This window comes from Phytophthora ramorum (assembly GCF_020800215.1).
Source record: "Phytophthora ramorum isolate Pr-102 chromosome Unknown Phyram_PR-102_s0002, whole genome shotgun sequence".
In the NCBI taxonomy this organism is placed as follows: Eukaryota; Oomycota; class Peronosporomycetes; order Peronosporales; family Peronosporaceae; genus Phytophthora; species Phytophthora ramorum.
This window is the reverse complement of record NW_027150648.1, coordinates 1,956,592-1,970,248: the sequence shown is the minus strand read 5'-3', so window position 1 is coordinate 1,970,248 and position 13,657 is coordinate 1,956,592. Positions and strand designations below refer to the sequence as shown.

The following is a 13,657-nucleotide window of genomic DNA, read 5'->3' as shown; positions in this document are numbered from 1 at the left end:
ACACGTCTTCTCCTGTGACAGCCTGCTCAAGTTCCCCTCGAGCTGCTCGACCTCGTTGCGCTGCTGCATATCGCCTTGACTTTCAGGAGAACTTGCTTCATGGCAGCGTTCTCGCTTTTTGTCCTAGACATTCTGAGACTTCATCCTGAGTGTAAAATCGCCTTCAAAGTTGTTGCAAAATGTGCTGCCATACAAGGTTAGGCAAACTTATGAAAATCCTGATCGTCGTGTATGATGTACTCACAGCCCCGTAGGTACTTATTGCGGATTATGTTTCTGTGGGTGACATGCGAAGTCAACTAGCGTGTCATTATTGTGCACTGCAGCACGATGACATCTCGACTTCAGGTTGCCCATGCTATCATTTGTGCCGGAGGAGGTTTCTTAAATAAAAATGCCCTAATCGGAGCTCGGCAGCTGGTTGCGGTGGGCAAACTCGAGTTTAGTTGGTTCATCATCAATGTAATTCAAGTGTTTTTATGGTCTATTGACGAGCAAACGAGATATCCTACGTGCAGCCAAGCCAACTTTCCACAGCCGCGATGCAACGATCTCCAACCTTGCGCTCGATCTGAAGCTGCCGCATCGTAATATACGCTGCCTGGGTGACGCAGCTGATCACCATCATCCTCGTGTTGTAGCAGATACCTTGCACTCCGTTCAGATAACACTCCTTGTAGAGCGTGCTGCCACACAACTCATCGGACGTGTATTTCGTCGGAGCTGCTGACTCCAAGTCGTACGCGAACGAATTCGGGCAGATCTCGCTCGTATCGTACATGTCGAGTATGGCCTTGTCTTCTTCGGATGCACGCTCCGAGACACAGGTCATGGGGTTCTTCTCGCCAGCTTTTGGCACACACTGAAATGAGGTGGTATCACAAGTGCCCGTGATGAATCCGTTGCAGCACACGCCAGTACGATAGCGCAGTCCCAGTGATATGAGGCCTTTAAGTGGGGTCAGCGACGGAAGTGTCTTGGCACTCGTCGCCTCCACAATGTTTAATGCAGTTAATTTCGACAGGCCGTCGAAACTAGGCAGTTCCTTCAAAGAGTTTAAGATCGCAAGGGTCAAGTACCGCAAATTGACTAGTGAGGAGAATGACGGGAGCTCTTCCACGTCAGGGATTCCTCCAAAATGAATGAACGTGAGGTGAGGCATATGATCAAAAATGCCGGCTGGTACTGTCTGCAGTCTTTTGCTGGTATAGTCTCCCTCCATATGACTGGACATCAAGCACAGAGCATTCAAACGTGTTAGGCATGGTAGGCACATTATACGCTCAAACCAGATATGTGACTCACAAGTATTCGAGTTCATTGAACTCCGACATCCACTCGGGGAGTCGCAGAGTCTTCGTGTACACCAGAATGATCTGCTCCAAGTGGTGGCAATTTCGCAGCTCATCCGGTAGTTCTGGCACAGCTCGATTGATGATCTGGACGATGCGAAGCTCGCCCGCAAAAGCAAGCTCGGCCAGCTTGGACGTGGTGTCCTCGGGATCCGTCCATTCCGCGTACGTTCGAGGAGCCGTTTGACGGTCTGCGAAAACCAAGCACGGACAGTGTTCGACACCAAAGTTCCACCGGTAGCTCGCCACGACACATTTATCGAATTTCTTGCACACGGCGTGACTCGATCGCACAGAGCCGATAGAATATACGAAAATGGCGGAGCCAGCGACGAAGAAGATCAATGAGAGTAGGATCTTGGGTATGAAATGTTTTCCCAGCTTGGGTTTCTGTGTCGATGCTTCGATCTTCATGGCGATGGCAGCTTTAAAGCTCTGCGCACGACCCCGCGGTTTGTTCTCGTCTGATAGCGGTTGAACTTGTGCTTTGCGCTCTCGTTCGAGACGGCGCTCGTGGTGGTTGTGAATCAGCGTCATGATGATTTTTCGCCACTTGTACAACGAGAGAAGGTTGAGTGCGGACTTGAAAAACAGCGAGTCGCCGGTAGAGAATTGCAAATAGTGAAACGCGTTGCAGAAACTCGATATTTGGGATGGATCTCCGAAGAGGCGAGCGATGGTGTCGTAAGATCCGCCTTGGATTGTCTCTATCTTCGTCGCGAACTCGGCACGGTCAAATTCAAACGTCTCGATAAAGTAAAGTAGGACCACTAGTGGTGCAAACACGGCAAAAAACAAATCGTACGTATAGTATAGCCGAGCGATGATGAGGTCTGGGTCAACCACGTAGCGCTGGGATCGATAGCAGGCCGCGAGCCAGTTGCACAGTAACAGCGCGGAATAAGAGTAAATGATTGGGGTCGGAAACCCATGACTTAGATACGTGGTCAGTGTAGTTGTCTGGAAAATCAGCTTCGGAAGATCCAATGCTGCAGCCTACATCGTCAACATGTTAGAAAACGCAATTGCGTGTCAGCTCTTTGCTTGAGCATCCTATCCACACATGCAACTTACGTAGTAGTGGTCGCGAATATCTTTTGGCACATTGAACTTGTGACTGACCCAGGAAATAAGAGAATCAAATTTGCCGTCTTTCACGGCCTTTGGCTCGGCCTCGCTGTTGCTCGCGTTTGCAGCGTCAGTTGCCGACTTAACCTCTTTGCCCAAGCGATGGAATAACACCACCATGATTGCCAGGCCAGTGTAGCCGATTCCAAACAGTGAGAGCATCACTACTGACGGAACTACGAGGGTGTCTTCCGGGTGAGGGAGCAGCCAAAATTCGCCATTGTCGAAGTTGGTCGTGTTCATCACGGAGTTTGCCATCTTGGTTGCGTGCACTTGAATGTAGGCTAATATGAACGTCCACAGTGCTGAGAGCACGAACACAATGATCATAGGCACTCCAAGGAACCCAAAGACGTCGTAGAATGTGGCTACCTCGGCTACAACAAGTTCCGTCACTGAAGGCCGGGGCTCGACTGATCTCCTGGGCGTGGATCGCGTCGACGGCTCCACCACGTCGACCTCCCTGTCGTCTTGCATTCTGTCGTGGCCACGGACACACCGGTGTCTCTGATCGGGATGCGAATTTTCGATCATGGTGACATCGTCCGTTCCAAGCACGAGGTCTGCAAGGTGTGGCACCTCCCTCGGTGTGTCCATCTCGTTGACAGCGTCGAGCACTTCACCGGCCTGCTGTGACGGCATCTCCGTTGGTTTGCCGCACCTTTGGAGCTGTGCGCAGCGGCTCTTGGTGTTTGTGGTGAAACGGACAACAGCAGTTAAATCGTCTACTTGGTTCGCATTGTGCTGACAATGCCTCTGAAAACCATCCACGCGTACTGATGAATGAAAGTGTATGTGATATCATTAGGGCTGGAGCTAACTGCGACGTCGTACTTTGCGATTGATAAAGCTTGTTATCCGTTCGAACGTGTGCACGCTGCTATCTCGTGCAATAATACCGCGATTCACGCAAAAATTTAATCGATACTGGGAATAGGAGAACCTAACCAATCGATTCGTGCGCTAGGCCACTTTGTCTTCATAATTTCTTCGAGGGGAGGCGAGCCGTGGCCACCACTACTCCCGGAGTTCTCAATAGGCACCGATTTACCAATAAACTCCGTCGATTCTTCGAGCGTCACACGACACTTGGACAACTGGCCATGGCTCTGGCCGGAATTGCCCAATCCATTGTAGTAGAACCAATCGAACGAAAGTAGTGGAGCAGGCTTTGGCTCCGATGGTGGCGGGTGACTTGGTTCTGAACTACCTTCAGCAGGAGTAACAGAGCCACCTCTCTCTTCAGCATCAAACTGCGCCTGCAACTCCCGCGCAAGGTCAGAATCAGATCGCTGAAGAGTACGTTGTGTTTTTATCGTTGTGTTGGCATCGAATCCTCCTGATAGCGCAAGCTCAAAATCGTTCGTGTGCAACAGCACCGAAATGACCTTCCAGTATTCATCCCATAGCACGATGCCGGCCCCACTAGAGATTTCCAGCCTAGCCAACAACCGCGCCATCCAATATTCGTTTGAGAGGATTTCTGACGATACGCCAAGCCGCTTTAGCGACTCGGACAGCGAAGCCATCTCCATGAAACCCGTTTCCAGTGGGTCGAATGCCTTGAACACGCGCTGCACGCGCTGAAAAAGTTGTACAGAGCCGGATTCATCGCACACGCGAGCATCCAGAGCGAACCCAACACTAAAGTGTGACGAGCTTCCAAGCACCCACACGGGAAACTGCGGCGATTTGTAGTGGCTCCCCACTTGGCAGTAGCGCAACGCCTCCAACTGCGTCAAGTAGCCGATGCGTGGGCGCTGGGGCACGCCATGCAAGAAAAGCCCCGAGTCGCCCATAGGGACGCTCCCGTCAAACACGTTGGATACGGCCTTGCCCGTGAGCAGCAGGTTCAGCAACTCTTGCGTGCAGTGGCCGAATGCCCCCGTAAGAGCGGTCGCAGGGTCATCCATTTCCTCGCGAACAGTGGCGACTCCCTTGGTCCGCAACACGCTGAACGTGAAGTTGATGACACCGTGGGGACTGCAGAACGCCGGCATTTCCCGCTGCAGGAGTGCCACCAACTGTTCTGGTGGGGCGTCGGTCTGCGTCGCCGGAACCGACACTATTCTTTCCTGGTACAGCGCTGCTTCGCTACCCAATTGCTGCACCACCACTCGCACCACTCGCTCGTCGCCCGCTACATCGACGCACTGCACCAGCAGTGAGGCCATGGCCTCTGCCAGTAGTTTCCGCCTTGCTGCTTCGTCCTCCTCCAGTTTCTCTCGCCCCAGAAGCTGCTGAAAGTCGCAGTCGCCTCTCAGCGTCTCGAGGTGGCGCACGAACAGGAAGAGTCGCAGCATCTCGGCCTGCACGGCCGCCAGCACGCCGCACGGCCCGCCGTGGCCCTGCACGAGCCCAATCGGAAAGCCTCGTGGCGCCTGGAACTCGAAGCCCTGCTGATGCCAGCGCTGCAAGTCGTCGGAGGCGCCATCGCCTGTCGCCGGCCACAGCAGACGGAGCAGCTCGCCCACCTCCGCCGCCGCCAAGGTGCTGCTCATGATATTTTCGCGATTGAATCCACGGGTACCTCGCGTGCACCACACCACGTTCACGTGCAATATCCCACATGCCAGTGACAAGCGTTACCTTCGATTCCGACTTGGAGCTCGTCTCGGCGTGCAATGCCACCGCAATGCGATCGTGCGACGCAGTTGAAGAACAAGTTGACACATTTATTGTAGCGCTGAGCTGGGCTGAGCGCCACATCGCGCGCTCTATTTGCGGGGAAGGACTCGCCTCTCGCCGGATGTGTGCAAGCACGACAGCGCGCAGGTTGAAGTGGCCACTGGAAGATGCATATCTACGGCATTTGACAGTTTTTCACGTCGTCTCACGAAATGGCGCAGCCATGTGGAGTCTATCTGCTCCGCTTGCGCCCAGCGCGAGAAGTCCTCAACCGCGGATCGGGGTCTTCAAGAGAGCGGAGCGGCAGGCGATATTAATATCAGATGCCCGCGTCGTCTATTTGAACGAGCGCATGTACTGTCCGAGGCTATCGTATAATGAAGGGAGTACAACATTTTGAATTGGTATATTACCCTTCCGAAACCAATATTGATGCAGATATCGATAATGGCATTCTATTCTATATTAAGGTGCCATCCTGGCCGTAGGGTAAATCGGGAAAGAGACCAGTGATGACAGCAGACGGCCGCTCCGAAGCGTCATTGAGCGCCCCGCCATAGTCTAGCCATTCGACTATTTCCACGCCGCAAGCGAGCGATTCTTCCAAGGAGCACCATGCAGCCGCAGGAGCCGAACAAGCAGCAGCAGCAGCAGCAGGCACTGCGAATGGACGCCGCGCCGAGCGTGGTCGCCGAGGAGACGCCGCTCGCGCTGGAGCCAAAGAGCGACGCAGCGACGAGGCCCGCGTGCGCACAGGACGTGGCAGCGTACTGCCAAAGGGAGGCCAACGTGGTGGCGCTGCTGCGCGAGGCGCCGGACAAGGTGGAGCCCAGGAAGGTCGTCGAGGCCGTGCGCAAGGTGCGCCTCTGCATGGCCACACACGCCGACGTGCTGTCCGTGGACTGCGTGAACACGCTGTCGGCCGACGCCGTGGTGCCCACGATGGCCACCTCCGTGCCGGCGAAGAAGATGGCGCTGGGCAACGAGGACGGGGTCGACGACGATTCGTCCATGGAGATCAACATCTACTACTCGAGGCACCACAACGGCGCGGGCCACGCGCTGCGCTCGGGCGGTGCTCTGGCTGCAAACCACGTGCAGACGGGCGGGCCCTCATCCAACCTCTCAGAGGTGCTGGCGCACCCGCTCACGTGGGTCTTCGTGATGCCGTTCTTTGCCGTTGGCATGTACGTGAGCCTCACGAGGGTGGCAACGTTCCTGCGCCGTCGGCGGGAGGAACGCCGCATCGAGAGCAAACAGTACATGCCCGTGAATTGACCGTCGTCGTAGGTAGCTGTAGTTTGTAAGCGTAGCAGGTAGCGGGGGCCCACAGCGGCAGCACGCACATAATATATATAAGACCAAGCGCGCCGCGCACACACATCAAGTGAAAACCGTAGATTATCTTCCAGCGGCTCCATCAACGCCTTGCGCACCTAGACAGGCTGCGATCGTGGGGGCCACCGGCGAAGGATCCAAAGCTTAGGCTACATTGTATACATGTACACCTCTTCGGCGCATGAGGCGGTTACTCAGAAAACGACGTCGAACTTAGGTACACCTCTTCGGCGCATGAAGCGGTTACTCTGACAGCGACGTCGGACTTGGGTACATGTGTGCAATGTAGCCATGCACGACGCCTCGTTTGGAATAAGTCTGTGGTGTGTGATACACTATCATTAGGTACACCACACAAAAGGCGAACTGAAACGTGGCGCTGTAGGATCTAATCTCCAACCTCCCCCTTCGAAGCGAAGCGACGATGCAGCAGGGCGGCTACGGCGGCTACGACCAGCAGCAAGGCGGCTACGGCCAGCAGCCACAGCAGCAGCAGCAGTACGACCAGCAGCAGGGCGGCTATCAGCAGCAGCAGGGCGGATATGAACAACAGGGTGGATACGACCAGCAACAGTACAGCCAGCAAGGCGGCTACGACCAGTATGGCCAACAACAGCAAGGCGGCTACGACCAATACGGCCAGCAGCAGCAACAACAAGGAGGACACCATCCCGGCATGCAGCCGCAGGAGTGGGACTTCCACGCCATGGAGGCCAAGGATGGCGTGCGCTTCTCGTGGAACTCGTGGCCCTGCACCAAGCTGGAACAGACGCGCTGCGTCATGCCCACGGGCTGTCTGTACCAACCACTGAAGCCTATCGACGGCATGCCTCCCGCCGTGGAGTACGACCCCATCCACTGCAAGGCCTGCGCCGCCGTGCTCAACCCGTTCTGTCAGGTGGACTTTGTCTCCAAGCTCTGGGTGTGTCCGTTCTGCGTGACGCGCAACCACTTCCCGCCGCACTACGCCGAGAACATCACGCAGGAGAACCTGCCGGCCGAGCTCATTCCGCAGTACACGACGCTCGAGTACGAGCTGCAGAACCGTCAGGCAGGACCCCCCGTCTTCGTCTTCTGCATTGACACGTGCGTCCCCGAGGAGGAGCTTGAGGAACTCAAGGACTCGATCCAGCAGACATTGAACCAGCTGCCGCCCGACGCGCTCATTGGCCTCGTCACGTTCGGCACCATGGTGCACGTGCATGAGCTGGGCTTCCCCGAAGTGCCCAAGTCGCATGTCTTCCGGGGCAACAAGGACTTCACGGCGCAGCAGGTGTACGACATGCTCGGCCTAGCTGCCACGCGCAAGCAGCAGCAACAACAGATTCCGGGTCAACCCCAGCAACCTCAGCAACAGACCAGCAATTCGGCGCGCTTCCTGCTGCCTGTGTTCGAGTGCGGCTTCACGCTCGAGTCGATCCTGGAGGACTTGCAACGTGACCCGTGGCCTGTGGCTGCCGACCAGCGTCCGCAGCGCTGCACGGGTGTGGCCATGTCGGTGTGCGTGGGACTCCTGGAGGCTACGTTCCGTGGCCAGGGTGCCCGCATCATGATGTTCGTCGGCGGCCCCCCTACGGTCGGTCCGGGTGCCATCGTCAGCCGCGACCGCAAGGAGGACATTCGTTCGCACACGGACCTGCAAAAGGACAAGGCCCCGCTCACCAAGAAGGCGCTGGTGCACTACAACGACCTGGCGGCCCGCTGCGTGGCCTCAAGCCACGTGGTGGACATCTTCGCATGCTCCCTGGATCAGAGTGGTGTGATGGAGATGGCAGCTTGCGTGCAAAAGACTGGCGGTGTGATCGTGCTTGCCGACTCGTTCGGCCAGTCCGTCTTCCGCGAATCCTTCCGTCGCATGTTCAGCAAGTTCTCAGACGAAGCCGCCGACTGCGACAAGGATCAGCTCACGATGGCCTTTGCCGCCTCTGTGGAGGTGCTTACGAGTCGTGAGTTCAAGGTTGCGGGTGCCATTGGTCCCTGTGCACCGCTGAAACGCCAGGGCGCGGCCCCGAAGAACGTGTCCGAGGTGGAGATTGGTGTGGGCGGTACGAACGCCTGGTCAATGGGCGGCATTGACCCCAACACCACTCTTGCCATTTACTTTGATGTTTCCAACCAGACGCCGCTGGCACCCGGCAAGGCACGCTACATCCAGCTGATCACGCGCTACCAGCACGCCAGCGGTCGCCATCGTACTCGTGTGACCACGATCTGCGGTCCTTGGACGGTGGACCCGAATGACACAGCCACGCTGGGTCGCGGCTTCGACCAGGAGGCCGCCGCCGTGCTGCTGGCACGTATCGCTGTGCACCGCTCCGAGCAGGGCGAGGAGCAGCTGGACATTATGCGCTGGATCGACCGGTCGCTCATTCGTCTGGCTGCCCGCTTCGCCGACTACCGCAAGGACGACCCATCATCGTTCCGCTTGTCGCCCGAGTTCGCCATCTTCCCTCAGTTTATGTTCCATCTGCGTCGTTCGCAGTTCTTGACTGTGTTCGGCTACTCGCCCGATGAGAGCGCGTACTACCGTCACTGCCTGCTGCGCGAGAGCACGACAAACTCGCTAGTGATGCTTCAGCCGTCACTGCTTTCGTACTCGTTCAATGGGCCGCCCGTGCCAGCGCTACTGGATGCTGCCAGTGTGCGGTCCGACACGATCCTGTTACTGGACTCGTTCTTCTACGTGGTGGTCTTCCATGGCGACACGATCGCCGCGTGGCGAGATCAGAAGTTCCACGAGGACCCGGCACACGAGAACTTCAAGAACTTGCTGGAGGCCCCGCAAGCCGACGCGCAGCTGATCATGGACTCTCGCTTCCCCGTCCCGCGCTACGTGGTGTGCGACCAGCACAAGTCGCAGTCGCGTTTCCTTATGGCAAAGCTCAACCCGAGCGTCACGCACAACAGTATGGACGGCCAGGGCGAGGTCATCTTCACGGACGACGTGAGTCTGAAGGTGTTCATGGAGCACCTCATGAACTTGGCCGTCAAGTCGTAGAGCAACAGTAGACCCAGGACCCATGGCTCCCGACTGAAGGGCAGGTAGATGGCAAACAGGTACGCCCACGTAAATGAAAGATTGAAGCATTTGTCTAGAGCGTTGCGTTGAAGTGGCTGCTACATGCTGGTATCATACTAAAGTTTAGGGCGTCCTGTTAGCGGTCGCAAAGTGCTTTGACGTTGCGTGCTTGCACGGTCAGAGGACAGCCAAGGTGCAGGCAATCCTGCGGGTGGTTTCGTCCTGTGCAACTCGTGTGCAGATGCATCCTGCACGTATAGTCCACACCCGAGCTTGAAGCGGAAAATATATTGAAAATCGAGCACGTAAGCATGAAGAGCATCGGCACGGTCTCCGATGCGACATCCTTGGTCTCTGCTGACCAGACCTGGCCTAAGGCCCCTACGCTGCTGCTGCTCCCTTCCTAGAAGGGGTTGGACGTGGGCTGCTCGATCCAGACCCACAGCGTGATGAAGATGAGTCCGAACGCGATCGAGATCGAGCCCACGACGTTGCCCTGGTCCGTCAGACTCTCGTAGCTCCAGCCAAAGTACTCCTGGATGCTCATGCGCACGCTCGGTGCCAGCTTGACAGCGATGAACAGACCCATCATGAGACTCGCGAACAGAAGCGACGCGCCGTGCGACGTCTGGATACTGTTGTACCCGGCCAGGAAACGCACCACCGACCACAGAATGCCGACGACGGTGCCGAAGAAGATGATCACGTTGGGCAGCTCCGCCGTCGAACCGCGGCTCGCACCGCCCGTGTTGAACCACTTGGGCTCCTTGCCCGTGATCTTCCACCAGAACGCTTCCAGCACAGCAGTGCAGTTCGTGAACGCGTACGCAAACCACACCTCCTGAGACCGGATCACATCGCTGTTGTCCACGGTTCGGTTGCTCAGCGCCGATAGCACGCCTTGCACCAGTAGCTTCGGCACCAGAGCGTACACGAGACGTGCACCAGCCATGTAGATCGGAGCGTAGCCGGAGAACAAAAAGTAGATCGTGATGTAATAGAACAGGATGGCCGTGATGGAGCCCAACGGGTACAGCGTCGAGTTGAAGTAGAACACGCGACGCATGAACTTGTTCGACTTGTGGTACGTCGGGACCTGCACCTCCGGCATCTTCCACTCGGGGTCGAAGTACTGCGTCTTCTTGTTCATCAGCGCGATCTGGAAGTTACCCTTGGCCCAACGCTTACGCTGCGCCAACGAACCAGCCACCGAGTCGGGGATCAGTCCTTCGGCCAGGCGGATGCGCTCCGACGGTTCACCCTCGAAGTCCTTACGGAAGTACTGCGCCTTCCAGCCCATAGCGCACAGCACCTGGCCGGTGTAGCAATCCTCCGTCAGACTACCGTATTGAATACCACCGATAGAATCCAGAGCCTCACGGCGGAACATAGCGTTTGTGCCGGCGAAAGAGGCGCAGTCGTAGCCGTCCTGGCCAGTCTGGATGGCATCGTAGAACGTAGCGTTACGGTGACCCATAGGATCGCCGATCTGAAGCTGAATGCAGTCACGGAAGTACTGCGGCGTCTGCACAAACGCCACCGCGTTGTTACGCACGTCGTCCGAATATGTGGTCAGAGAGGACACGTCCTCGCCATCGCCGCCCTTGTTGCCAGGGTTGCACTTGCGGCACACGCCGCTCTTTCCCAGCTTGGCATCACAGTTCATGCAACGCATGTCGATCTTGCTCGCGCGCGTGTCGCTCATCGTGCCGTTCACTTGGCGACGGTGGACCGCACTCTGTACGTGCATGGCATTCTCAAAGCAGTCCTTCGAGCAGTAGCTGATCTGCTCCTCCGGCACGCCGGCAATCTGGCACGATGCACAGCAAAGCTTCGCGACGGAGTTACAGCCAATACCACAGCAAATGTACTTGGCCTTGTCCTGACGATCCTCGTCGTCGAAGAAGAACGGGAGCGTGGCCAGAATGAACTTCGGGTGAGGCTGCATGTCCGTATCCAAGATGATCAGGTAGCGGCCGTTGGCACCCTCGTTGTACAGGCAGTTGTTGATGTTGCCAGCCTTCGAGTAGTGGACGTCTGGCTTCACACGGCCGATGAAGGTAACGTGCGGAAGGCCTGGGTAGCGGTAGTCGTCACGGAACGAGCCGACGGCACAATCTAAACGGTTCACCACCTTAACACGCGACGGAGACGGCAGGTTAGCAGACGAGTGCAGCTTGCGCCACGCGTACACTTCCATGTCTTCGTTGGGGTCACACACGCGGTCGTACATGAACTGAGCCACCTCCTGGCGAAGGTCACCAGCAGTTTCCAGAATTCCCTTGTTCAACTCCACTGTGGGGACGGGGTTACCCTTGGCCCACTTGGCCTTGCAGTAACCATCGTCAAGCACCCAGATCTGCAGCAAGTGGGGCGGGTACTGAAGGTTCATGCATGCCATGAGCGTGTCGATCGTCTCCTCTGCAGGCTCCGAGTAGTGGCACAATAGCACGTCCACCTTGGGCCACAGCTCGTCTGGCACAGGCGGTTCGAACTCGTCGAAGTAGTGGGCGCCACGACGCACGGGCTTCCACATACCGAGGTAGTACAGGACACCGAGCGCGAACGTAAGCACCTCAGCAAACAGCATGGCGAAGTACGAGACCCACTGCGGGATGGGTGGGTCGCGGAAGCAAGTCACGTTCTCGACGTCGGCAATCTGCAGGTACCATTTCGGCGGCGTGAACCAGCCGCTGAAAGTCTGGCTCGAGCATCGCAGCGTCTCCAGCGACGTGCTCGTGATAGTAGCGCAGTCGACCTCGAGACGAGACGCGTCGCACGGCTCCAAGCCGATCACGAACCAAAACACGAGCGCCAGGAGCTCCACAATGCCTGCGATGAGGAACACAAAGTAGAAAAAGCGGTACGTCTGGTTGCCCTTCATGAGGTACTTGCGGACGTTGGGCAGCTTGCGCTCGATGATGTTGCCAGCTCCGTTGGCCACGATGGCGCGCTCGACGCCCTGGAACCACATGCGGTACTCCTCGTCGGTCTCAGGACACAGCACCCACACACGGCGCTTGGTGTGCACCTCGAAGCCCTTGTGCGGCAGATCGAGACGCGCGCACGGACGCAGCTGCAGCGCGTCCTTGAGCTCGACGGCGCCCACGACCAGGTCGGCATTCCGCGTGGTGAAGTACTGGCGGCACTCGAGGTGCGAGTGGAAGTAGTAGATCTTGGCCTTCTCCAGGGCGAAGTAGCGGCGCTTCCAGCTCTTGTGGATGGGGCCCTTGATGGTGCGCTTGCCCTGCTTGTGCATGTAGCCGTGCACCGAGATGATGTTGTCGCGCTGGCCGCCGAGGCCCACGGCGTCCGAGACGTTCATGGGCGGCAGCACCGGCCCGCGCGGGTCCACGTAGCCCTGCTGCGGCATGGGGCGGCCCTCCTGCGGGTAGAAGCCGGCGCCGCCGTCGTTGGCGCCCGTGGCGGGCGTGCCGTGCAGCTCGTAGTCCTCGTGCTTCATGAGCGCCTGCTTGTCGTTGCCGAACATGGAGGGACTACACGGCAGCAGCCTCCCTCGCTCGCTCGATGCCTGTGTGATGCGGTGGCGTGCTTTGGACTCCTCGCGAAGAAGCGCAACTGGCACCGACCCGCGTCGAGCGTCGCCCGTGTCCGTAACCCCTGCGAAATCCGTTTCGGCGCAAACCACTTGGATTCTCTATGCCGGACGCGCGTACATAAAAGAGCCATATGGCCCATCTCGTAACGTGCGGTAGGTGTGGCGGACGAAGGTTAGGGCAGGCGGACGAGGTTTTTAAAAAAGTAGGTGCTTTTTTGTACCCATTTTGACTTTGCATGGCAATCAATCCTGGATCAATCCAGGCCGGCAGAGCAAGTGACGAGGAAGCTGAAGTTGCTGGGCAGCAACCGGCTGGCGCACGACCACTTGATAGACGACGAAGACAAGGAGGCGAGAGCTGACAGAGCAGTGTGCGCTGCCGTGCCATGTGAGATCTTATTCTGAAGCGGCAAGTATCCTGTAGAGGGCGTTCCGAGCCCTTTTGTGAGATCCGTTGTGTGAGATTCCACCCAGCGCTACTGGCGACTTTCCCTGCGGGGTGACGCGGACTGCATGGCGAATGCAATTCGCGACCGGGCAATGGCGACTTTCCAACAGCAGCGCAGCGCTACGCTGCTCAGACTTGAGTCGAGTGCCATTACTCCATGCCCGAATTGAGGCCAAGCTGGGGAC

At 57.4% G+C, this 13,657-nt stretch overlaps 5 protein-coding genes across 5 annotated transcripts; 2 read left to right on the top strand and 3 right to left on the bottom strand.

Moving 5' to 3' along the window:
- Positions 1-508: 508 nt before the first annotated feature.
- Positions 509-3,122, bottom strand: KRP23_2026 (uncharacterized protein; the record flags this gene model as incomplete). Its single annotated transcript, XM_067886705.1, has 3 exons — positions 509-1,226; positions 1,306-2,348; positions 2,427-3,122. 3 exons carry the CDS (start codon positions 3,120-3,122, stop codon positions 509-511), a joined length of 2,457 nt encoding a protein of 818 aa, XP_067749364.1.
- A 275-nt stretch (positions 3,123-3,397) lies between these two features.
- On the bottom strand, positions 3,398-4,981 carry KRP23_2025 (Ubiquitin carboxyl-terminal hydrolase MINDY-3; the record flags this gene model as incomplete). The annotated part of the gene is made up of 1 exon (XM_067886704.1): positions 3,398-4,981. The coding sequence occupies one exon, from the start codon at positions 4,979-4,981 to the stop codon at positions 3,398-3,400; it is 1,584 nt and encodes a 527-aa protein (XP_067749363.1).
- Positions 4,982-5,723: 742 nt separating this feature from the next.
- Positions 5,724-6,386, top strand: KRP23_2024 (uncharacterized protein; the record flags this gene model as incomplete). Its single annotated transcript, XM_067886703.1, has 1 exon — positions 5,724-6,386. One exon carries the CDS (start codon positions 5,724-5,726, stop codon positions 6,384-6,386), a length of 663 nt encoding a protein of 220 aa, XP_067749362.1.
- A 484-nt stretch (positions 6,387-6,870) lies between these two features.
- On the top strand, positions 6,871-9,444 carry KRP23_2023 (Protein transport protein Sec23B; the record flags this gene model as incomplete). Its single annotated transcript, XM_067886702.1, has 1 exon — positions 6,871-9,444. One exon carries the CDS (start codon positions 6,871-6,873, stop codon positions 9,442-9,444), a length of 2,574 nt encoding a protein of 857 aa, XP_067749361.1.
- A 424-nt stretch (positions 9,445-9,868) lies between these two features.
- Positions 9,869-12,955, bottom strand: KRP23_2022 (Cellulose synthase catalytic subunit A [UDP-forming]; the record flags this gene model as incomplete). Its single annotated transcript, XM_067886701.1, has 1 exon — positions 9,869-12,955. The coding sequence occupies one exon, from the start codon at positions 12,953-12,955 to the stop codon at positions 9,869-9,871; it is 3,087 nt and encodes a 1,028-aa protein (XP_067749360.1).
- Positions 12,956-13,657: the final 702 nt, after the last annotated feature.